Source organism: Dissoconium aciculare (assembly GCF_010015565.1).
Source record: "Dissoconium aciculare CBS 342.82 unplaced genomic scaffold K489scaffold_1, whole genome shotgun sequence".
NCBI classification, from domain to species: domain Eukaryota; kingdom Fungi; phylum Ascomycota; class Dothideomycetes; order Mycosphaerellales; family Dissoconiaceae; genus Dissoconium; species Dissoconium aciculare.
The window spans coordinates 37,252-57,770 of NW_022984951.1; the positions used below are offsets into that span (position 1 = coordinate 37,252).

The following is a 20,519-nucleotide window of genomic DNA, read 5'->3' on the forward strand; positions in this document are numbered from 1 at the left end:
TCATTGTTCATTAAGATATTAATTGTTGAATGCAGCGCATTGAAAAAGCGTGTTCCGCGCCCCCGTGTGTTCCGCGCTCACGTGGCCCGCGTTACGAGCCTGTGCTTATGTCACCTGCCGCGTTGGGTGACGTGATCCGGTGTGATGCCTGAGGCATTCACTTCTCCCCTTCTTCTTTCTGTACGTGGATTCTTTCTACATAGAGGATAGGGAGGGATCTTTCAATACAATTTCACCTCTGTCTGCAGGCAGCCCTTCCGTGTGTTGCCCGTGCGGCGCTACTAACTCTTGTCCGATTGGTCGATACAGTGCAGTGAGTGCTTTCGAGGATGCGGCTGATTGCGTGTGCACGCTCAGCATCCTGGATATGAACTCGCGAAAAGGCGGCGTTGTGACTCATAAGCAGCGTGACTCATTCGTGCTTCCCGGATCCCAAATAGAGTCGGGCGCCTATTACCAAAAAGAGGGAAATGTGCATAATTTATGTTTGGGCCGGAAGCTCGTAGTGCCGAGCGACTTCGCTCGAACACGGGGCCGCGACTTCCAAAAATAATCTGCGTCGGCCGGGAATCGAACCTAGATTAGAATAATGTCAGAAGTCGAGGTCTCTCGTTCTGGCATCGCGGATGCACTAACCCGGGGCCCATCGAGTGTTCACGTCTATTGACCATGGCAACGATGGATTTTACCACTAAACCACCAACGCTCCACAAACCTCGCGGCTGCCCACTTGATTATATCGTTTTGTCTTTGCATGAGCGATATTGTGTCTTCGAGTAAATCTCTCCGAACGCTGATTGGCTGCGTGCCCGAAAAACAGACCCAAATTGGAAGCATCGGAGATGGTGCATTTTCCTGCTTAACCACCACAATCCATTTTCGGAAATCGTTACGAGTCTGGACTGCGAAGACAGCATTAATGGACTCCCTGATAGGAAACAGCACCGTGGCCATGTTCGCTCTTTCGGAAGCCCAGTACGCATTAATAATTAGTGGAGAAATGTCCATCGGCCGAGATGCACGATTCGTTCATGGTTGAGTACCGACCACAGAGCCCTGGCTCGTTTCCAAACGCTCACTCGCTTGCCTTCTGACTCCAGCTCCTCTGGTTGGCGACGTCCATGGTCTGACCCCACGCGCCGATGGAGACTTTAGAGCGAGAGAGGAAGGGAGCATAAAAAGCTAGTAAAGTACGTGTGAGAATGGGACGTAACAGAATGTAGGAATCCCGTCCCGCAATGTTTAGTATATCGTTCAAGGGAAAAAGGTGACGTCCCTACGACAATGCAAGCGAAGTATGTGATGAAGTGACGGTGTGATAAACTTCGTTGTGTCGAAGTGTGTGTCTCTCGGCACTGATGTTGTGTAGACACCGTGGAATCGATGCGACACATTTACACACGTGTCATTTATGCTGTACACTGTACAACAATATTCCTCCCCATCAAGCGAGGCAAAGCTACCGCGTGCTGCCCGTTGACGGCTGTCTATCGATGACTGCGATCAGCTCGCGCGCGGCCGTGCAACTTGATGGCCTGTCCACGAACGGCATCAGACATCGTCAAGACAATCGGCGTTCGATGAATAATGAGGGCACTGGAGTACAGTGCATTGATTCTCGGATGTGATTGCCGGACATGGTCGCGATCTTCGCCCGGCCCCTCTGTTTAGCACCTTTTAGTGGTTGTTTGTTGCTATTCCTAGTCGCTGCGAAAATGGAAACCTTCCATCTTTGCGATTCGTTGACCATTTCGTTCACTCAACCTCACCGTCACTTTGGGAATTTGGTATCATGAATTCCAACCTGCCCACCACGGATGCTCCGGCAGCGAATTCTCATGATCAACGGCCAACGTCACCTCCAAGAATCTCACGCCAATTTAAATGGATGCTCATAATCCTCGTGGTCATATCAATGGTTGGCAAGCCTCAATTGACGGACTGGGTTCAGGCAGTAATTTCATACAACAAAGAACCGTCTCTTGAAATCATGATTGACGTGTTCTTCACGAGCTCCACCTTGCTCTACAACATGGTCCTCGGCGGATATGCGACTTGGGCTTTTCTCACATATACGAGAATTCGAGGATCGCAGCATGATAACACAGGAAGGCGTTCAGGCCATCAGACAGACGCTCCACGGGACATGAAGGGTGCTGCGTCGTGATGTGCGGCAAATTCGTGGACGCCTGGGCATGCATGGAAATCTCACGTTCCGCCTCTTTGGCACCCTTTCTATAGCGCGAAGATTTCTCCGGAGATCAAGCTTAGGTACGATGCTCTCATGGATAAATTTGTCCCTTGCAGGGAAAGGCCGGTCCCTAGTCGATACGCAGAGAACTGGTGGGAAATGCAAAGCATGCTTTTACGACCGCTGAAAGACCGTGCCCACCGTCTTCGAGGGGACTTCAAATCTTCTGCTAGCACACAAACATTGAAGTCATATTCTTGTCTTGATTCGCAATGGAGCGCAGTACTGCGTTTCGAAGCTTTTCCAAGGATTGAAGTACATTCCTATCTTCCTGTCCTCGTACTACCACGACCTCCAACATCACGTTGCTGCTCTTCACATCGTTCACAAGCAAACCTCTAAAGAGGCAATCCCGTCGGTGATAGCTATACATAATTGCTTCTGACAATTATGTGCTCATCACCAAGCGATGTCAAGCCTCCAGCAAGCGAGGACTATACATAGACTGCTGCTGATGATTGCGAACAGCTTGATACCAGCTAACCACAGCAGAGACAAACAACGAGAGGAAGATTTTCATTTCGCGACCTAGAATTCCATCGCAGATAATTCCCGCACTTCCACCTTGGCATGTACCAGCAATAATTGTGTGACCGAACCATGCTCACGCGTTGGCCGGGATAGCAGCCAGTTTTACCTCCAAGCAGCCATATTGATAGTAATCCAAAGGTGAGAGGTCCGCCGACGCGTATACACTGTAGCCCGCGCTTGCACAAGTCACAAAGCTGGATGGGTTTCCATCGCTCTGTCTACACGACAGGATGCCTACCGCTCCCGGTGCGACTGTCGTGCTGGTGTCGATTGAGCAGCGGAGGAAGTTCCATCTATAGTAGTCGGCAACGGAGTCGGTCATAGTAAGAATGTTACTCAACCAGGCACCATTGTATACAGTCCAGCCATACGGCCGAGAAAGACTGAAGACACGGCAATCGGCACGAAGACTGTAGATCGGGGCAGCCTCTTGCGAAGTGCTGGAAAATAAGTACCCGTAGTCATATTCGTTATACCCGTAAGGCTCGCTTCCCAAGACATATTCGCCATCGTGGTGGCCGCCAACCATTTTGAATCTGTAGCTAGATGCTGTACAGGTCGCGATAGCGGTTTCTATGACGATTGGCTCCGTCGTAACACTGGCGGTGGTGGTTGTCGTGGTGTACTGAATCTCAGTGGAGTAGACCGTAGCTACAGTCGAGGTGACGAGGCTAGTAGCTGTGCTGGTGACGGTCACAGGGGTGGCGGCTAAAACACAGGCCGAGCTGATGATACTTGCGGGATACTTGCTCAAGACTTGTGGAAGCGCAATGTCACGTCTCTTGACCGCCTCAGTAGTAGACGGTCCTAAAACGGTCGGTAGGACCTTGGCTCGGACGCCGCCAATGGTCGTCCATTCAGTCGGCATCGCACCAATGTCACGCTTGGCAGCGGTGACTCTGGTTGACGTAACAGTCGTTGTTGTAGGCTTGATAACGGTGGTGGTGGTCAGGTCGGTCTGAATCGCCGTGGTCGTGGTCGTGGTGAGAGGAGTTGAGGTGGCAACAATAGTGGTGGTGACCACGGGAGTAGTATAGCCGAGAATGGACGAACAGTAAGGTTGAGCCGAGTTGCTAGGCCACTGAATGTCGTTACGAGCTTGATAGACGGCAGCTAGAGGGTTCGGCGTACCAGGGTTGGTGCTGTTGCTATACGAGAAGCTGTATTGAATCTTGAAGTGGTCATTGCCGCGGTATTGTCCAACATTGGTGGCGTATTGTGAGCCCCAGGACTGTGCATACATAGCACAGTATTGGCCTTGGACGTTGCTTGTAGTGTTAATGTACAAGATGTAGGTGTTAAAAAATTGGCAAGTCTGAACCGGGGTGCCGTCCGTGGGTGGATGAGCGATAGCATAAGCACTCTTCTCTGAGCAGGCTTTGGCGCATAGTGCAGCGTCAAATGAACCAACGAACATGGCCACGCCTAGGTAAGAGCTGTAGCCGAACTTGTCGTATGGAGCATTGATGGCAGCGTTGCCAAGAGGTGTTGCTGGGCTGTAGCCAGGTACTGAGGCGACCGAAGCATTGGTGTAGCCATTCGAGCCGGCGATGACGACCTGGAACTTGTTGCGCCATTGCCCACGATTTACAGCATTTCCGGTTGAAACCGGCCCTCCCCAGAAGACACACTTGATCAGGGTCGTGCTCGCTGGATTAGCACAGCCCGAGTCGCCTGAACCGGGCTCAAGGGATGGCGCGCGTTCGTAAAGAATGTTTATCGAGATACCTGGATGATATATTAGAAAAAGCTTCCGAGACGAGACTGTGAGGATAACTTACATCCATTGATGGCGTTACACTTGGCCGCGCAAAGGTTCACGTCATATGATTTCAGGGTAGTGTAACCAAGGTATCCGTACCTGTGATGCTAATCAGTACTACCCGGCCACACACGTAGCAAAGTCGGTTCCACTCACGCGTTGTTGGAAGCTTGAAGATTAGAAAATTGCTGGACATATCCGCCTGGAACAGAAGCCGCAACGGCAGCTTCGGAGAATGCTGGCAAGGCAAGGAATGCGGACACAGTATCCGGGCTCGGCACTGGACCATAACCTACAGGTTGTAAAGCACAAGCAGCTGCTCGTTTCTCAACAGGAGTAACATCCGTGGCAGCGACAGCAGCAGCGGATTCGGTGACGCTTTGAGTAACTTGTGCTGCAGCTGCCGCATATACCGTGCTCGGATTGTATGCGACCGTCTGGGCCGTAACTCCTACGGCTTCCGTGTAGGTAGGATTCGGCAAGGCATATGCTAGATCGAAATCAATGTCTTGAGGTGACGGAAGGGCCGCGACCAGACCGATGATGGCCGATGCAAGAAATGCGGAACGCATGCTGAAGCTGAAGCCTGATCACTGCCTTTTGGATTGAGGCCACTGTGCAATGTTTTCCGAAATGTGTTCGAGACCAATGTATAGATAGTGATAGCACGAATGTCATGATCCGATTAAGTAGGCCAGCGGCGTGGTATATGTATCTGGCCAGCATCCTGATGCCGTGTATCTTCTTCTGTGGTCATAATGGCAGCGAAATGGGTCCATGCCACTGAACTATTGGTTGCTTGGCAAATCTCGCGGTCGCTTATCGTTGAAATTTTAGCGTGTGGTCAGGAGATGACTTCAAGTAATCAATTCAAGCCATGACCAGAATGGTGCTATGCGGCTCCAGCTGTGTTCGTCCAAGGAGAAGTCGTCTTGTTGAGGTCATTGGCGAGATTGACGAGACCCGCGCGCGCGAAGAGAAGTTACCGAAAGGCTGGACTGTTGGTTTAGGTTGGTCGCTTGGCGTGAGGTGCGTGCACTGCCACGAGGGAGATGCAGTCGAGTTTTCCCCCATTAATGGAACGCCAACGCGGCGACTCGGTTCCCGGATTCCACGTGCGGTGAGAGGGAGCCTGCGGCCTGGAGGGGACCAATTCGCTTATTTAACACATTAAAATCCCTAGCTCAGCCGGCGATGACATGCCACGCTACGCCTACCAAGAAACCTTTTGAGAGCTTGCAATTAGACCTTGCGATACCCTAATGCCAAGATAACGTGGTCAGCCAGAGAAAAGATCTCCTGACCGGCAGAGAACACGCAGAGGAGGCATAGACCTGCGAAGCAGGATGGTAACCTTCAGCGACATTCCACAGCACGGTCAAACAACACCCAAACCATGCCTCTGCGACCTGTGGAGCCATTATCGATCGACGATGAGCGCCTCACCGTGCATGATTGACCAAGGCCCCAGGGCTTTACTGCAGCTGAGAAGTGGGCAAAGGATTCCGCAAGAGCAATTCCACCGCGACGGCTTTATTTATCACCATCACCCAGGGTTTACATAACGGACGTTGCGCAACTGTCCACCTACTCGATCGATATAATGGAAGCCGTAACGAGGCAAATGGAGGTGAGCAGGTCACAGGGAGCTTTTCACCTTGACAATAATCGCGTCATTTGTATTCCAGATGAACTCGTCAAAGCAGAAGAGGGCCACGTACGTGCACAGCTCGACGCTTGCGCACAGAAAATCTTTGCTGAAGTGTCCACCAAAGACTTTTATGGTGTCGATGATGTCGACTCGACACTACAAAGTGATGTCACGTGCATGCCTATATGTTGGATCGTTGTCATACGCGCATCAGAGACGGTCGCAAAGGTCACCGAACCCGCCGTGACGAAGCAGAACATCTTCATCGTTAAACCACCGGCCTTGAAAGTGCCATTCTCCATATCCAAGAACGGCCATACGAGCGTACTCATCTTCTACTTCATAGGAACTGATCAACGGGCTAGTCGGGTGAGTTCGAAGAGCGATGGTTTGTGATAGCGCTTTGCGTGGTCAAGGACTTTCTCAACCCTCATGGTCAGAGTGTCGGAAATGTCGGCATCGAAGCCACATACGATCGTGAAATGCGGCATTGTGAGGCTCGGAGATCACAGGGCTTTCGCGGTGATCGTATCGGTGGCTGCAGTGATTCTTTGGATGATATGGGGATCGTGGCGATTGTAGAGAGTGGTGGTGGAGAATCTCATAGTGCTTGGAGGCTCCAACCCACATGAGCATCTTTTTCTAGTGACTAGAGATCCCGCGATGAGGGCGGAAACACGTGCCATTTACTGTATCATGTCACGTGCAGGTACTGCGGAAAGGTTTTAGGGCATTGATTCCAGCGGGGAGGAAACCTTTTGAAGAATCGAAGCTGCAGGTGCTCTACTTCCAAGGTTCCCTAGGTATTATTATCGTTGTTTTACCCCAGCACTTCTTACTGCAATATCAGCTCTACCTGTAACCGTACTGCTGTTTGGATTTTTCTTGAAAGATACCTGAGGTTTGATAAACTGGACCGAATCGGTTTTCCCGCGAATCAGTTGTTAAATAAAGCCCAAGCGAAGTGTCTTCAGAGCTGAGGGCATTGGCCATCACCATTATCCTCCATGATAGCCCTTCCGCGACCGTGCTGAACTCGTCGCCTACAGATAGTCAATTCCGAGAAGTTTCGACGTGACAGATTGACAAACAAACAGCGCCCTTCTCAAGGTCGCTCTCAACTCCCATGGCGAGCCCATCGCCGTGCGCTCCTGGGCCCTGACAGGTGTCGACTCCGGCCTGCACGGCCTGACTCTTCAAACCTCCAGCTCGGCGACAAACAACGCCAGCGGCTCCCCTATTGTCTGGGCGACCGCGCAGTTTGAGAACTTCCTCCTCCAAATCGACCCCAACGGCGACGACATCAACGTCAAGCCAAAAATCTTGCAGACCATTCCGATCCTCTCACCGGCCTTCGGACTTCACGGCGTCCTCGTTCACGGCGACGACGTCTGGGCCGCTTGCAAAGATAGCTCGCACGTCGTGCGCGTGAGTCGCTCAAATCCATCGAATCACCAAGTCTGGGCCGTCAGCGGCCGACCGATTGTTGTTGATGTACACCCAACCAGCGGGGATGTATACTCGGGCCTCGATCTCAGCAGCAAAATCTGGAGATACAAGAACGACGGGAGCGCAGGCGAGGAGATTGCGGTGCCTGCGGCCAAGGGCACAATTCCCGTCGGGTTGATTGCAGGGCCTGACGGAAATGCCTGGGTAGTTCTTCTAGGCAACTCCACGGGTGGTACGGTAACTTTTGGTCGCATCAACGCCGATGCCTCCATCAGCTGGCTCAGTCTCACCAGCAAAGTCGGCGCCCATGCCCCGCTGATCCACCTCGCCTTCGACGCCACGGACCCTACCCGCCTGTGGCTTTTTGGTTCTTCAATCACATGTCCTGACTGCCTGGACGCAGTGTACGCCGTCACCTTGGATCTCAGCACGTCGAATAGCACGATCTCGCCGCGACTCGTGGTACAGTCGTCGATTGTGCTGCCGACGCAGCGCGACTGGACGCATCGAATTATCTTCCATCGGGGTAGTTCGTACTTGACTGAATTGATCACGTCGACGCTCGCGCATGTCCGGGGTGCGAATGTCGTGAAGCCGGTTGTCAGTGAGCCTTGGGATCAGTATTCGTTCTGGGGACAGGGGTTGAAGACGACAGAAATTACGTACAAAACCATGGCGTGAAGATGGGTCTTGAAGCAGCGTTTGAACTTGTTCTTCGAAAGATAGATCCATAAATGAGGTATTGTCACTTTATCAGCAAGCTGCCCTAGTCTGACACTCCATGACCACTCGCACGATGGACAGTGCAAAACATTTTGACTCTAGCGCGTCGAACATCGAGGACGAGCCTTTCGCGACAAGCTCCGAGGGACGCTTGTCGTGAGACGCATGGTCCACAGATAAATCCTCCCCGCCGGAGCCATGGTCTCCGCCGACCTCGTCTTTGCCGCTCTAGTACAACGGCTAAACAATAACGTTATGCTTCATTCCATTGCCGTGCATGAAGACATTTCCAACCATTTCCGGGGCGACCGATTGGAAAGAACAATAAAGTACAGGGTTGGCTGCTTGTTCGAATCGGCGTTTGTAAAGCAGAACCTCGATGGCAAGGGTCCAGGAATTCACCCTCATCGGAGGTAGCCTGCCGTGCTAGTTGTACTCAAATTCGACAGCCACCTACACCAGAGCTACCTTGGTAGCGTGTAAATGTCCCTAAACTTCTCCGCAGGTCACAGTCTCCAACATAATTCTCTCGTGATACCTGTACCGCATTCAGCGCGTTTTTATGCGTCTGCGTTCATCATACAGACATGTATATAGTCAGCATGGCCATGTGTCAAGGGTCTTCCGCAGATTCGAGCAGACGTACACTCTCGGCAATTGCGGCGATGACGTAATGTGTTGACGATCAAAAAGTTGTTGCGAGATCGCAATCATCAGACCGTGCTTATGTCCGACCCTTTTGTACGACCATCGTCTGTCGCGGCCAATCATGCCAACTGCCTTACCATGTGCTTACTCCATCTCCGAGCCCCGTTGCATCTCCGCCGCATGCGTCTCTGTTCGATGTGAACTTTATGTTGGGAGCCGACTTCGGCGCCGCGCATCGATATGAGGTTTTCCTTCAGCGACATGTTGTATCATTATCACACAGTATATAGGTGGTGCTCACAGATCGTATGGAACATTCGGAGAAGGCATCGTCCCCAATCAATCAACCACCCATCAACAATACGCAACCTCAAATGGCTACTTCAACTCAATATCCTTCTCGAGATGAGATTTTCTCGATTTTCAAACCTTTGGAAGACGGAAATTCGGCCGAGACCTTCAAAAGAGTGTCGCCTGATGTCGACTGGACCGTCATGGGCACACATCCTTGTGCAGGTCGCTACAGAAGCTTGAAGGAGTTTCAAGAAGCCACATTCTCACGTCTGGGCAAAATCATGAAACCACCAGGCCTGAAGCTCAAAGTGAGAAATATCATTGGTGGTAGCGACCAAGAGTGGGCTGTAGTTGAACTTATCGCTGTTGCGGAATGCAAAAGTGGTATGTTTGAACGCGATCTGGTGAATTGCGGTATACCTGATGATTCTCGCAGGACTGAAGTTCGACAATACCTACGCTTGGGTTATTCGTTTCGATCAGGGCGGTCAGATTGTGGAAGTGAGAGCTTATTTGGACTCTTGGATGGTCAAGCAAGCGGTCGAGGAGAATGAATGCCCCAGCCACCGAGCACCCCTTCCGTCGCTGTGACAAATTACGCTGGCGGCAGAACAATCTGACATATATGAGAAGTGCTGGTTCGCTACCGAATCTTGCCATTAGTTTCGATCTAAAGATCAATTCGAAGCAGTCTTACACGATCCAATTTCGCTCGTAACATTGCTCTGTCAAAATGCTCAACCGCCCGGTCAAATTAGATTTCGCCTGAGCTATTTTCATGTATCAATCGCAATCCTACCTCACCTATGACCTAACCCGAGCGATCAATTCGGCATTGCCAACTGGAGTGTCAGTTGATTGCACTTAGGGAAAATGTGAGGAAGATAGCCAGGGACCAAATTTCGGTAACAACCGGCGCGAAAGGCAACATGTTTATTTGACGTGCTTATCCGACTGCCTTGGCATCATGCTAGGCACCCTTAAGAATTTCACTTTGGTCATAATGAACTAAAGCTTCACAGGCGTCTTCCCCCTGCATCGAGGGGCATCATTTGTCTCGTCGTCATGGCTAAACGCTCGGTCTACCTAGCCAAATGCCGCACCACTGCCAGCCAGCGTGCACATTTTGCCATATTCATCCCAAACGTTATTTGCGATCGACATGATCTAGCGACAAGCTTCAAGACGGCGCCCTGCCATAGATGCGTCATTCACGTAGGTGGCGAACCTTTGATGAGTGGATATGCCCACGAGTTCAAGCGGAACTACGACTGCGTCACGATGCACGACATCCAAGAATTAGTGTTCCTCAGCTATGTCAACGAGGCGAATATCTTTGAGCCAACGAATTCAACGTTCTGCCGAGAGGGAACTCCTCGAGCAAGACTGGAGCGAGAAGCTCTTCTGGTCAATCCGCCTCCACGGGGTCAGAACCTCCGAGTTCCAATCGACGGAGTAGGTGCACTTATTGTAGAATCGTGATATGCAGGGTTCTAATTAGAACAGATCCTTGCTAGGAGATGCCAAGAGTGGACAATCGATTACATCAAGAGACTCGTCGCCCAATCCCTCATTTGCGAGGATGCCTCAGGTATTGCCCAAAGCCATCGCGATCCGCCCACTCATGGTATCTTTGGTTTCAAATCTACAGAAGCGAGATCACCAGGATCTGCTCAAGCGAGGAACCAGGAGGCAGGGGTGCTCCAAGCATTGCATCGCACAATGGAGGAGCACGTCGAGGCGGGGAAGGACATTTGATCCAGGGTCCTCACCGAATCCAAATGCGATATGGAGTGCAGACTTTGAGTTGGAAGGCTTCATAAATGGCAACATCTCATGCACATAGACACAGTTCATGCAGAATGTTCTTGGCTCTCGTGTCTGAAGGGCGACCGAATTGGGCGGATCCCGCGCTAGTGTTACTATGATTGGCTAATTCTTCACACATCAGATCAGCGGCTGATTCCGCATGATAAGCTTTTCCAGATCAGAGACTGAAAGATCACGCCATGCCTTAACCTCCGCCGGACGGGGAACTCCAACACAGGGGAATTCCATGAGACAAAAGATATTCATCACTCTTCATCCTTATGGTGTAAAGGGTGTTTTTGATTGAGTACAGCGACGTGTTTCACAATAATGTATCCTATTTTCATACATACAGACTACTAAGCGCTGTATTATGAATTGCTGAAGCTTGAGGCTGAGAACTGAGCCCTATAAAAAGATAAGCTCCAGCAACGCCGTCCGCAGCGTGCTCGTATTAATAGTTGCATCGCAGTGCCGCATTAGATCTGACCGCGCCGCGCATGAAATCTAGTAGATTCGACGTTTCCGGTACTTGGCTGTCCAATCACTAATTCATGTGGGCGCTTGAGAACCTGAGCCGGCTCTGTTCAGGACATACGAAACCTCGAAGCCGAAGTCATCGCCGACAACAGAGCTATCCGGCGCGCATTAACCTTAGTATGCTTGTTTCTCGCATACATGGGTCACGGCGCGTTGCGCATGCATGAGCCCAGCTGCACACCTCGCTTCAAGAACGTGATTGCAATGTGGCGCATTGGAAAGGCGTGCGCAATTCTCCCCTGGCACATTCCCACCACGCCTCCCTCCGACTGGGCTCCGCGACCTAGAGGCGTCATTGGGTGTGGACCAAGTTAGGCGACAATTCCCTCATCGAGACTCCGTTCATGCGGAGATGTGCTTGCTTTTGCTCGTGCCAATCCTTTCTATTTCATTATGATTATTGCACTCCCAATGGTCGGCGAACACCAAGCTGATTTGTTTTCCTTCGCGGCACTCTATCCGCTGACATGACGGGCAAGCACACTTGGAGTTGGCAGCGATGCTGCTATCTCTCCTTTGCCATCATTGTGATTCAATTTGTGTCTACGCATCTACTGTTGAAAGTCGACCATAGCCATTCGCAAGCCTTATCTGAGCAGACTCATGGTCGAGTGATTCGGCAGTCACGCCAAAGCATCAAGATCGATCTTCATGGCGAGATCGCGGATAGCCTGACCGAGAGGCAGTGTAGCGACGAATTCCCGAGGCTTTACTTCGAAGTCGATCGAGCGACAGCGTACTGGCGAGCGCGAGGTCACCAGATTTCGGCCCGAGATCTTGACGTGAGCTGGCGCAGTGAACTCAAGTTTCCAAGTGAAGGCGGCGCTCTTCGAGTCCTTATCCACGACAACGAGCTTCGCGTTGTTGAGTCTCGAATGTCCCACGGAAATCCAGCATTTCGTGCGCGTGGAATATCGCTGCTGAGCCTGCTCAACTCGGCGGTCAAGAGTGCCACAGCGGGCGGCGAAAAGCTGCCCACCATCGAAGCTGCAATCGTTTTGGAGGACATAGTCGATTACCCGACGCCCGACGGCACTCACTCACTTTGGACATGGACCTCGAACATGTCTGATCCTACGCATGACAGACACTGGTTAATTCCGAATTTCGACTTCTTTGGCGCAGGTACGTGTCTCTTCATTTCAACTTAAGTTGGTGCTTCGGCGACGCGACACTGACGATTCAGTTTCCCAGGCAACATCGGCTCTTACCAGCAGACACGTCGACGAGCCATGGCACATGATTCGCATTGGACCAGCAAGATCCCGCAAATTGTATGGCGTGGCACAGTCTGGTACAACCAGGCCATCCGGGGCGGTTTAACCGAGGCAGCAAAGGGCAAGTCCTGGGCTGACGTCAGTGCCATGGACTGGAGTACCAAAGACAACTACATGACTGTGGATGAGATGTGCCGGTATGCCATGACAGCACATACCGAAGGCGGAAGCTATTCCGGGCGATTGAAATTCCTGCTGAATTGCGATTCACTCACCGTCATTCACGATCTGACCTGGCGGACGTATTTCTATCACCTCCTGGAGAAAGAAGGACCCAACCAGAATTATGTCGCGGTGCGGCGTGATTTCAGTGACCTCGAGGACAAAGTCCAATACTATCTTGAGCATCCCGATGAAGCGGAGCATGTCGTGCAAAACTCGGTGGCGACGTTCCGGAATCGGTATCTAGCACCAGCAGCCCAGTCATGCTACCTGCGAAAATTGATCCAGGGGTACAGTACAGTCGCACAAACTCCCAACATATATCGTCCGCCGAAGGAAGGACAGACGATACCGATGAGAAGAGGAAGAGGTTTCGAGGACTGGTTGCAGGGCGGAGAAGATTATACCGAGGAGCAAGACAATCCGTAGAGCACATTCCGCCTTTCTGTTTGTTACATCTTTGAGGTTGGCCAGGTCCTGGTCAAATGTGTATTATTCTTGAATTCGAAGCAATCGTCAGATCTCGCTTGTATTCTCACGGCTTGCGATTGCAAAATGACTTGGGCCTCGTTGTTTACGAAGGCGCTCCGGCAGGTGTCCAGACGGAGAAGTCCCAGTGGGCATCTTTTGGCCCGTCTTCCCGCTTGGCGAGGGTGATGCCGTACACGAGTTTCACGGGCACAATCGATGTCTGCTTCCATGATGTCCACAAATGTCCCAATCGTCGAATACGAAGCATTGGATTCATGGTGAGACTAATCATGATAGTACTAATCGTACAAGCAGAGAGGGCGAGCTCAAAAGTTCTGCTGACAGACTCAAAGGTGCTCGCACAACCACCAATGGTGGACCCCTGCGCCGGCTTGCGGGTAATCCCGCCTTCTCTGGGACAACGGCCGCGGCCAAAACATTGGAAAAGGCGTGTGTTGCCGTCACCACAACACGCTCACTCGGCCGGCCAGTCCCACGTTTTATTGTTGACCCCCTCTCGCTCGCGTGTTGCTACATACACACGATCCACGACAATCGCATCCGGCTGTCATCATCGACAGACGTTCATAACGAGGACAATACAACCACGTCCGATTGATGATCCCGAATTGTGCTGTTCTACAACACACTCCTGTCGCGACATTCCCGGCGACACTTTCGGAGCGCGCCGCTCGGCATCTTAGTTGCACGACAGCATCGTCGGCTACATTGATATATATCCATCGCTTTTGCCGCCGATAAGCCATCGCCTCGCCGACCCTCGAGCCTTTACGAAATATAACGATAGCATAAGAGCAGAAATATCGCACAAAGATGTCGCAAGTCAAATTCGAAGAGCGCCGGGAGACCGTTCGCACCACCAATGCCGCACCTTCACCGCGCGCTGGTGTCGCTCCTCCTCCGCCCGCTCAAAAGGAAGACCTGGCTCATGAGATCGGAAATGCGCTCACTCAGGGCGCAGGGCCCAATGGATATCTTGCGGTACGCAGCTTGTCTTACATTTGGGAGACGCACAGCGTTCGACACGGGCAGATATATGGACAAATACTGATCGCTTGACAATACAGTGGTACCTCGAGAAACTTCACAAAGACCCGCTTCGCACCAAGATGGTCACCTCGGGTGCTCTAGCAGGTCTGCAAGAATTCCTGGCTTCATGGATCGCCAAGGACCGAAGCAAGAACGGCCATTACTTCACCAGCCGCGTGCCTAAGATGGCCGTGTACGGCGCCTTCGTCAGCGCACCTCTCGGCCATGTGATGATCGCCATCCTCCAGCGCGTCTTCGCCGGTAGGACTAGCTTGAAGGCCAAGATTCTCCAGATTCTGGTTTCCAACTTGGTCGTAAGTCTCACAACCCAGACCACACACATACCCAGCGATGATCAATTCAACTAACGAAAAGCTTCCTGTCCCAGATCTCACCCATCCAAAACGTCGTCTATCTCACCTCCATGGCCATCATCGCCGGCGCCCGCACCTTCCACCAAGTCCGCGCCACCGTCAAAGCCGGCTTCATGCCCGTGATGAAGGTCTCCTGGGTGGTGTCCCCACTCGCGTTGGCCTTCGCCCAAGCCTTCCTCCCCCACGAGACTTGGGTGCCGTTCTTCAACTTCATCAGCTTCGTCATCGGAACGTACGTCAACGCTCACACCAAGAAGAAGCGTCTGCAGGCTCTGCGTCGCAAGTACCAGGAGGGTGGCCGCAGCACCGCGGGAGGCGATTCGCGAAGCGAGTACGATGGTGGTCGACGGCCGCAGGGCCCGCCGGGTAGCTACTAGAGCAGATTAGTGTTGTCTGTTTGCGGCTACGGTGAGAGTCTGGTTTTTCGATAGTGATGTTTTGCGTCGCTGTGATGGAAGCCTTTATTCATCACGCAAAGGTCATTACGATCGGAACATTATTCCCGCGGGAGATCTTGCGTCAAGACCTACGTGTGCCTCCGCCTGCGAGTAATGAGAGAGACGGAGGGTGTGATTCAGTAGGGAGGTTCTAGCGCCTTGATTCTGTGTATTTATGTATGTGTGAATATGACTATTATCGCCAAAGATCATTTATCACCTCGCTGTAGTCTTGGCCCTTGAAAAGCGATGGGTGATACGGATAGGCAGCGCCGATTTGATTATGAATTTACATATGCTCTATTGTATAAGTTCTATTCATACTGGGGCTAAGAGTCAAGAATAGAAAGAAAATCTTAGTGCGCTAGGTTCCCGAAACATCATGTGAGGTCGACATGGGTCAAGTCCTCAATCTTTCCGATACATCGAAGAGCCGAAGTGAGGGCCGAAAGACTTGCCTCTGCCGCAACAGACAGCAACATTGGTTTCTCGACTTGCTCTGATAGTTTGGACTCCAATACTACAGGCGTCAGGGACTTCCGATCAAGGGTGAAATCAACTAGAATACGCTCGCATTCTTCAGGCGAAATTGCATTCGGGTTGCTGCTGTCGTTGAAAATCGTATCGCGGTAAGCTTTCCGGCTGCGGAGGCTGAAGGACGTTCTCAAAGTTAACTGAAGCGCCGCGTTGATGGCAGTACGGCCTTTGCTGCTGCATCTCCGGACTTGCTCGAGAACAAGGGCGGCGTCATCAGGACCACATGACTGCAACTGGAACAAGAATAGTCCCAGAAGGTCGCACGCTTCGACTTGGAGGTCCATCACCATCTTTAGCTGATCGTGTCCCGGGAGTATCGAAGCATGCCGTGTGTACTCGAGCTTCGTGAGTGCGAGTCTCTGTCGGTTATAGCCCAGCTTCCGTCGAATGCTCAAGACAATGTTGAAACCTTGGAAAAGTGTACGTTCTGCAAAGAGCTCTGGATAGGTATCCTGCTGCATCATGACACGCATACCTCCCGTTGCGGGGACTGTACCCTCTTCGTTATTTCCATTCATCTCATTGAGGCCGGCACCACTTGTGATGTGTTCCGCTAGGGTTGATGAGAGGGACAGTAGATGACCCAACTCATTACTCGTCGAAGAAAGAACGCGGCAAACATGCTTGTGTACCGATGTTGGCTGTGGCAAAGACCCGACAAGAAATGCAGCCAGAAGACCTATGAAGGAGACAACTAATCGCTTCCAAGTCACATCCCATCCATAGCCGGGATTGAGCGAGGGATTGAGCTTCGCGTCGATATAGCTATATCCGACTACCAAAGTCGCAGTCGTAGTGACAGTGACTGCGACGATGAAATTCGATGAATAGAGTCGGTACGGTACCAGGATAGAGAAGACAACTGTGACAATTGCGGTAAGTCCATAGGGATTTGCGGTGCCGCTACCCGCCGAGATATACCAGCAGACAAGTCCGAGCAAGGCGCCAATAAAGGTACCTACGACCCTGGCCACAAAACCGAAGAGAGTCTCGCCGGCGAACATGTGTGTCGCAAATATAGCTGTCACGGCGGCCCAAATTCCCTTCTGCTCGTAGTAGAACTTGGCGCTGTTATTCGATTTGATGAAGGCCGGGATGGACAGTGCTACAGCGAGGACAGCGACTTTGAAGGACAGTATGATTTGGGGACTTGTCAAATGCTGCAGTAGACTTGAACGTGGAGATATGCGCCGCAAGATAGACGGCTTAACGCCATGAGGAGGGTAGTCAAACTGTGATGGTGAAGAGCTTTCAGGATCAGTCAACAGCTCCGTACTATGTCGAGACTTGCTCAGATCTCTGAAGGTCGGTTCACTGCCTGTCCTCTCTAAGGAGAAAAGTACGCGTAGCAGTCTGGGGATGACAGATTGGCTGTTTGAAGCGGTATATGATCCATTCGAGGCGAGCTCTGCTAAAGTAGAGGTGGCGCCGATATTGAAGATGTTCCAGTGCAGGCGTATTGGCTGCTCGAGCAAATGTTGAATGACTACAAGAGAACTCTCTACATCTGCGCAGATCGTTAGTAGACCACGAAGGTGTACTCGGTCCATTGCACGACGATTGAGGAGATCTGCAATATGAATTTTTGCGCTGGTCTTTTCGCCGAGATCTGTGGGTTCACTCGCGCTCGTTTCCTCGCTAGAGCTTATCTTTTCAGTCACGCCCATGTCCTCACTAAGGCTTGTGTCGTCGGTGACGCTCATTTCTCGGTCGGAGCCCGTGATTCCATTTGCATCCGCTGAGTTGACGAGGGTCGCATTTGTGGCTTCGTGCGTCTCCACTCTAGTGCCGACGGGTGTCGTCGAGGCTTCGACAGGATCTTCGAGCTCAGTGATCGCCTTTTGCACACCTGCAACTTGCGCATGGATGTAAGTTCGGGCCTCCACTGCGCGCGAGAGAAGGTCTTCTCGTTTGGCATGGCTCAGGGTCGAATGTAAAATGAATGGCGAAGCTGAATTGCAAAAATCTCGGCCGACTTCCAAGCCAACAATAATGGTCTTGATCAAGTGAGTCGCAGTTCGACGAACCTCGGCAAACTCTTGCATCAGAATCTTGTCTTCGGCCATTCTATCCCATTGATCGCCTTTGAAACTTTGGTTGCGTGCATTGGAGAAGAGGACAATCGATTGGAGGGAAATGCTAATGGCTGACTGCACGCGCCAGAACTGTAGCACATGAAATGGTGCGATGCGGGTGAAAGCGGGCTCGAGGACCAGATAGTTAGTCAAAGGCTCAAGCTTCAATAGTAGTGGCTCGCCAGTCAGACGAAGATCAATGAGCTCCGTATGTCGTTCGTCAACGTGAAGCTGCAGAGCCTCTGTATCGCGGATGTTCTCCACTGCCGATAGAGTGCCCACAACATGGTTGAGCAGGCTTATCTTGTGGTCGAAAAGGGCTTCCGAGCTACGAAGTACCGTTCCTGAGACAGAAGTCGGCAGGATAAAACATGCGCAGAAAGTTCCGATCGCCAAATACTGTCCAAGCGGGATCAGGTAAAGCCTTCCAATGTCGATCGGAGCGAAAGATGGGACCAACGGTCCGATGGTGCCGTAAATCAGCACTAGAATTCCCGCCAGGACCATGACGAAGAAGTAGCGGATCCGATATGCACGAATCAACCAGACCCAGAAAACATTGACAAAAATGAAGGCTCCCCAGATGGCTGACGGTCTCGGCTGGACGAAAACGCCTTGAAACGCGTATGGCGTAAGGATAGCAAAGATCTGTGCTTGACTTGGTTGCGTTGTCAAATTTTGCGCGCCGACCAGTTGAGTGGCGATCTGTCTGTCAAGATCATGATCGCGGACCAGGTCAGCCGCCTTGAACCCGAGGGTACACCATGCCCATGTCGTCATTAGCACCACACCGCCGACGAGAGTGTGGGTGATCCATATCACGACCAGGTCCGCAGGAGGCTTGACGTAGAATATGATAACGGGAAGAAATGCTAGGAATGTGAGTAGTTCCAGTGACGGCTGTATAATCAATAACAAAATGCAGCCGAACAACGCGCAACAGCAGCGGAAGACGATCAAGTACTCCCAGCCTGCCCGTCGCAGCCACAGCGGCCATGCTAGATTGCGCATTAGATTCGGCATCGTTTGGTAAGGCGTAGATGAAGCAACATACCGTAGTAAAAAAATCCAGCGCTCGACTCTAATATTAATGAACGGTGCCAATGATGATTTGCTTAGGTCGGAGGATACAGTCCGGCGGCTCGGGTGCAATGTAACCTCCGGTGGTGATCCCTGGTTGTCGTCGGTGTATGTCTAGCTCACGTGGTCTACGCCGTCAATTCCCGAATTCCTTATCGACATCTGTTCGTCAATCAGGTGGAAGGGCGTGAACGTACAGCAGCCAGCTCTACGCGCGTATCTGATAAATATTAAATTACCTGCGCCCAGATCAGAAGGAGCTGAGAATACGTTCACAAATCCTGGCAGACACCACCACTGAACTCGCACTTAGGAAACATGTCAACTCCGCCGTCATCGTCATCGGCCCTTTTACCACCAGTGTCGGCACTGTCCTCGACAACGGACGAAGGCGTCTTCACGGGTGTCCTCGATCTACTGTTTGAGCCCAGTCCCGCACTACATACTGTTTTACTGCCTTACTTCCACACGTGGGATTTCACATCATACGACGAGTTGATTCGTGTCGTGCGTCAGCTCCTCACCTCGCTGGCGGAATCTACATCGGCCTCTGCACGGGTCCAGCTCGACCATATCCTAGGTTCCCATCCGCGATTAGGGGCAAAGAAGGTCGAGAGCGCACAATCGCGTGCTGAGCAGGCACAACTTCAGCAAAATGGAAGTTCTGGCGAGGCAGAGGCGGAGATGCTAAAGGCACTGAATGATGAGTACGAGCAGACCTTTCCGGGCTTGCGCTATGTGGTTTTCGTCAATGGTCGTGGCCGGTCCGTGATCATGGATGATATGCGCCAGCGCATCGCTCGCGGGAATTTGTATGCTGAGCGATTAGCGGCGATCAATGTAGGTGATATCCGACAATCGAGATCCTGATTTCCTGCCCTGTCCTGGGCGGACCGTTCTCATGCTCGTTGATACCATCATGCTAAACATACACTGCTCTTGTTTAGGCTATGTGCGAGATTGCAGCAGACCGGGCGAAGAAATTATCAGCATGAGCCGGGCAACACTTATCATACAGTCCATGAATGCACTGACGATCGCAAAGCGGATGCATAGTCTTTTCACTGATTTCAACTTTTTCTCCAAAATGGTCAAGAAATAGATGTGTGATTGTTGATAACCCCAGGGGCCCAGACCAATCGTGATGTTAGGGTTATGTGTGGTGATCTGGTAGGGTTTGGGTAATGTACTTTGTCCTCCGCGGAGCATTGGTATTCAATGGCGTTGACCAAATGCGATTCTAGATCGCCCAATATGATGTAGATATTGGACATATTGGGACAGATGGTTGATTTGGCGACATCGAATTGATTCTCTCTTGTTCTTACATATTCGGGAGTGTCAATCAGTGTCACGACCGATCCTCTGTGTCTATCTAGACCACAACGTCAACGCTCC

At 51.6% G+C, this 20,519-nt stretch overlaps 9 protein-coding genes across 9 annotated transcripts; 7 read left to right on the forward strand and 2 right to left on the reverse strand.

The window, feature by feature from the left end:
* Positions 1 to 1,752: 1,752 nt before the first annotated feature.
* On the forward strand, positions 1,753 to 2,471 carry K489DRAFT_374950 (uncharacterized protein). The gene has a single exon (XM_033603572.1). The coding sequence runs from the start codon at positions 1,793 to 1,795 to the stop codon at positions 2,165 to 2,167; it is 375 nt and encodes a 124-aa protein (XP_033463905.1). The 5' UTR covers positions 1,753 to 1,792; the 3' UTR covers positions 2,168 to 2,471.
* Positions 2,472 to 2,753: 282 nt separating this feature from the next.
* On the reverse strand, positions 2,754 to 5,478 carry K489DRAFT_329025 (uncharacterized protein). Its single transcript, XM_033602102.1, has 3 exons — positions 4,701 to 5,478; positions 4,564 to 4,643; positions 2,754 to 4,510 (listed from the first exon to the last, which is right to left on the reverse strand). The coding sequence occupies exons 1-3, from the start codon at positions 5,114 to 5,116 to the stop codon at positions 2,856 to 2,858; spliced, it is 2,151 nt and encodes a 716-aa protein (XP_033463906.1). The 5' UTR covers positions 5,117 to 5,478; the 3' UTR covers positions 2,754 to 2,855.
* On the forward strand, positions 5,422 to 8,325 carry K489DRAFT_366099 (uncharacterized protein; the record flags this gene model as incomplete). The annotated part of the gene is made up of 4 exons (XM_033602740.1): positions 5,422 to 5,573; positions 6,099 to 6,564; positions 6,905 to 7,053; positions 7,293 to 8,325. The coding sequence occupies 4 exons, from the start codon at positions 5,422 to 5,424 to the stop codon at positions 8,323 to 8,325; spliced, it is 1,800 nt and encodes a 599-aa protein (XP_033463907.1).
* A 786-nt stretch (positions 8,326 to 9,111) lies between these two features.
* Positions 9,112 to 10,010, forward strand: K489DRAFT_374953 (uncharacterized protein). The gene is made up of 2 exons (XM_033603573.1): positions 9,112 to 9,693; positions 9,746 to 10,010. Exons 1-2 carry the CDS (start codon positions 9,324 to 9,326, stop codon positions 9,898 to 9,900), a joined length of 525 nt encoding a protein of 174 aa, XP_033463908.1. The 5' UTR covers positions 9,112 to 9,323; the 3' UTR covers positions 9,901 to 10,010.
* A 364-nt stretch (positions 10,011 to 10,374) lies between these two features.
* Positions 10,375 to 11,196, forward strand: K489DRAFT_329030 (uncharacterized protein; the record flags this gene model as incomplete). The annotated part of the gene is made up of 2 exons (XM_033602103.1): positions 10,375 to 10,764; positions 10,816 to 11,196. 2 exons carry the CDS (start codon positions 10,375 to 10,377, stop codon positions 11,065 to 11,067), a joined length of 642 nt encoding a protein of 213 aa, XP_033463909.1. The 3' UTR covers positions 11,068 to 11,196.
* Positions 11,197 to 12,844: 1,648 nt separating this feature from the next.
* K489DRAFT_374956 (uncharacterized protein) lies at positions 12,845 to 13,624 on the forward strand. Its single transcript, XM_033603574.1, has one exon. It carries the CDS (start codon positions 12,891 to 12,893, stop codon positions 13,524 to 13,526), a length of 636 nt encoding a protein of 211 aa, XP_033463910.1. The 5' UTR covers positions 12,845 to 12,890; the 3' UTR covers positions 13,527 to 13,624.
* A 424-nt stretch (positions 13,625 to 14,048) lies between these two features.
* K489DRAFT_374957 (uncharacterized protein) lies at positions 14,049 to 15,750 on the forward strand. Its single transcript, XM_033603575.1, has 3 exons — positions 14,049 to 14,570; positions 14,657 to 14,932; positions 15,007 to 15,750. The coding sequence occupies exons 1-3, from the start codon at positions 14,403 to 14,405 to the stop codon at positions 15,367 to 15,369; spliced, it is 807 nt and encodes a 268-aa protein (XP_033463911.1). The 5' UTR covers positions 14,049 to 14,402; the 3' UTR covers positions 15,370 to 15,750.
* A 59-nt stretch (positions 15,751 to 15,809) lies between these two features.
* K489DRAFT_405644 (uncharacterized protein) lies at positions 15,810 to 19,064 on the reverse strand (the record flags this gene model as incomplete). Its single annotated transcript, XM_033607169.1, has 1 exon — positions 15,810 to 19,064. The coding sequence occupies one exon, from the start codon at positions 19,062 to 19,064 to the stop codon at positions 15,810 to 15,812; it is 3,255 nt and encodes a 1,084-aa protein (XP_033463912.1).
* Positions 19,065 to 19,305: 241 nt separating this feature from the next.
* On the forward strand, positions 19,306 to 20,325 carry K489DRAFT_374958 (uncharacterized protein). Its single transcript, XM_033603576.1, has 2 exons — positions 19,306 to 19,961; positions 20,069 to 20,325. The coding sequence occupies exons 1-2, from the start codon at positions 19,440 to 19,442 to the stop codon at positions 20,114 to 20,116; spliced, it is 570 nt and encodes a 189-aa protein (XP_033463913.1). The 5' UTR covers positions 19,306 to 19,439; the 3' UTR covers positions 20,117 to 20,325.
* The last annotated feature ends 194 nt before the right edge of the window (positions 20,326 to 20,519 follow it).

Coding starts and splice junctions, on each gene's coding strand:
- K489DRAFT_329025 (XM_033602102.1), bottom strand. CDS start 5,116: ATGCGTTCCGCATTTCTTGCATCGGCCATCATCGGTCTGGTCGCGGCC. Junction 4,644..4,700: donor CTTCAAGCTTCCAACAACGC/GTGAGTGGAACC, acceptor TTAGCATCACAG/GTACGGATACCTTGGTTACA. Junction 4,511..4,563: donor GTGTAACGCCATCAATGGAT/GTAAGTTATCCT, acceptor TATATCATCCAG/GTATCTCGATAAACATTCTT.
- K489DRAFT_374956 (XM_033603574.1), top strand. CDS start 12,891: ATGGCACATGATTCGCATTGGACCAGCAAGATCCCGCAAATTGTATGG.
- K489DRAFT_374953 (XM_033603573.1), top strand. CDS start 9,324: ATGGAACATTCGGAGAAGGCATCGTCCCCAATCAATCAACCACCCATC. Junction 9,694..9,745: donor TGTTGCGGAATGCAAAAGTG/GTATGTTTGAAC, acceptor TGATTCTCGCAG/GACTGAAGTTCGACAATACC.
- K489DRAFT_374957 (XM_033603575.1), top strand. CDS start 14,403: ATGTCGCAAGTCAAATTCGAAGAGCGCCGGGAGACCGTTCGCACCACC. Junction 14,571..14,656: donor GGCCCAATGGATATCTTGCG/GTACGCAGCTTG, acceptor TTGACAATACAG/TGGTACCTCGAGAAACTTCA. Junction 14,933..15,006: donor TTCTGGTTTCCAACTTGGTC/GTAAGTCTCACA, acceptor TTCCTGTCCCAG/ATCTCACCCATCCAAAACGT.
- K489DRAFT_374958 (XM_033603576.1), top strand. CDS start 19,440: ATGTCAACTCCGCCGTCATCGTCATCGGCCCTTTTACCACCAGTGTCG. Junction 19,962..20,068: donor AGCGATTAGCGGCGATCAAT/GTAGGTGATATC, acceptor GCTCTTGTTTAG/GCTATGTGCGAGATTGCAGC.
- K489DRAFT_374950 (XM_033603572.1), top strand. CDS start 1,793: ATGAATTCCAACCTGCCCACCACGGATGCTCCGGCAGCGAATTCTCAT.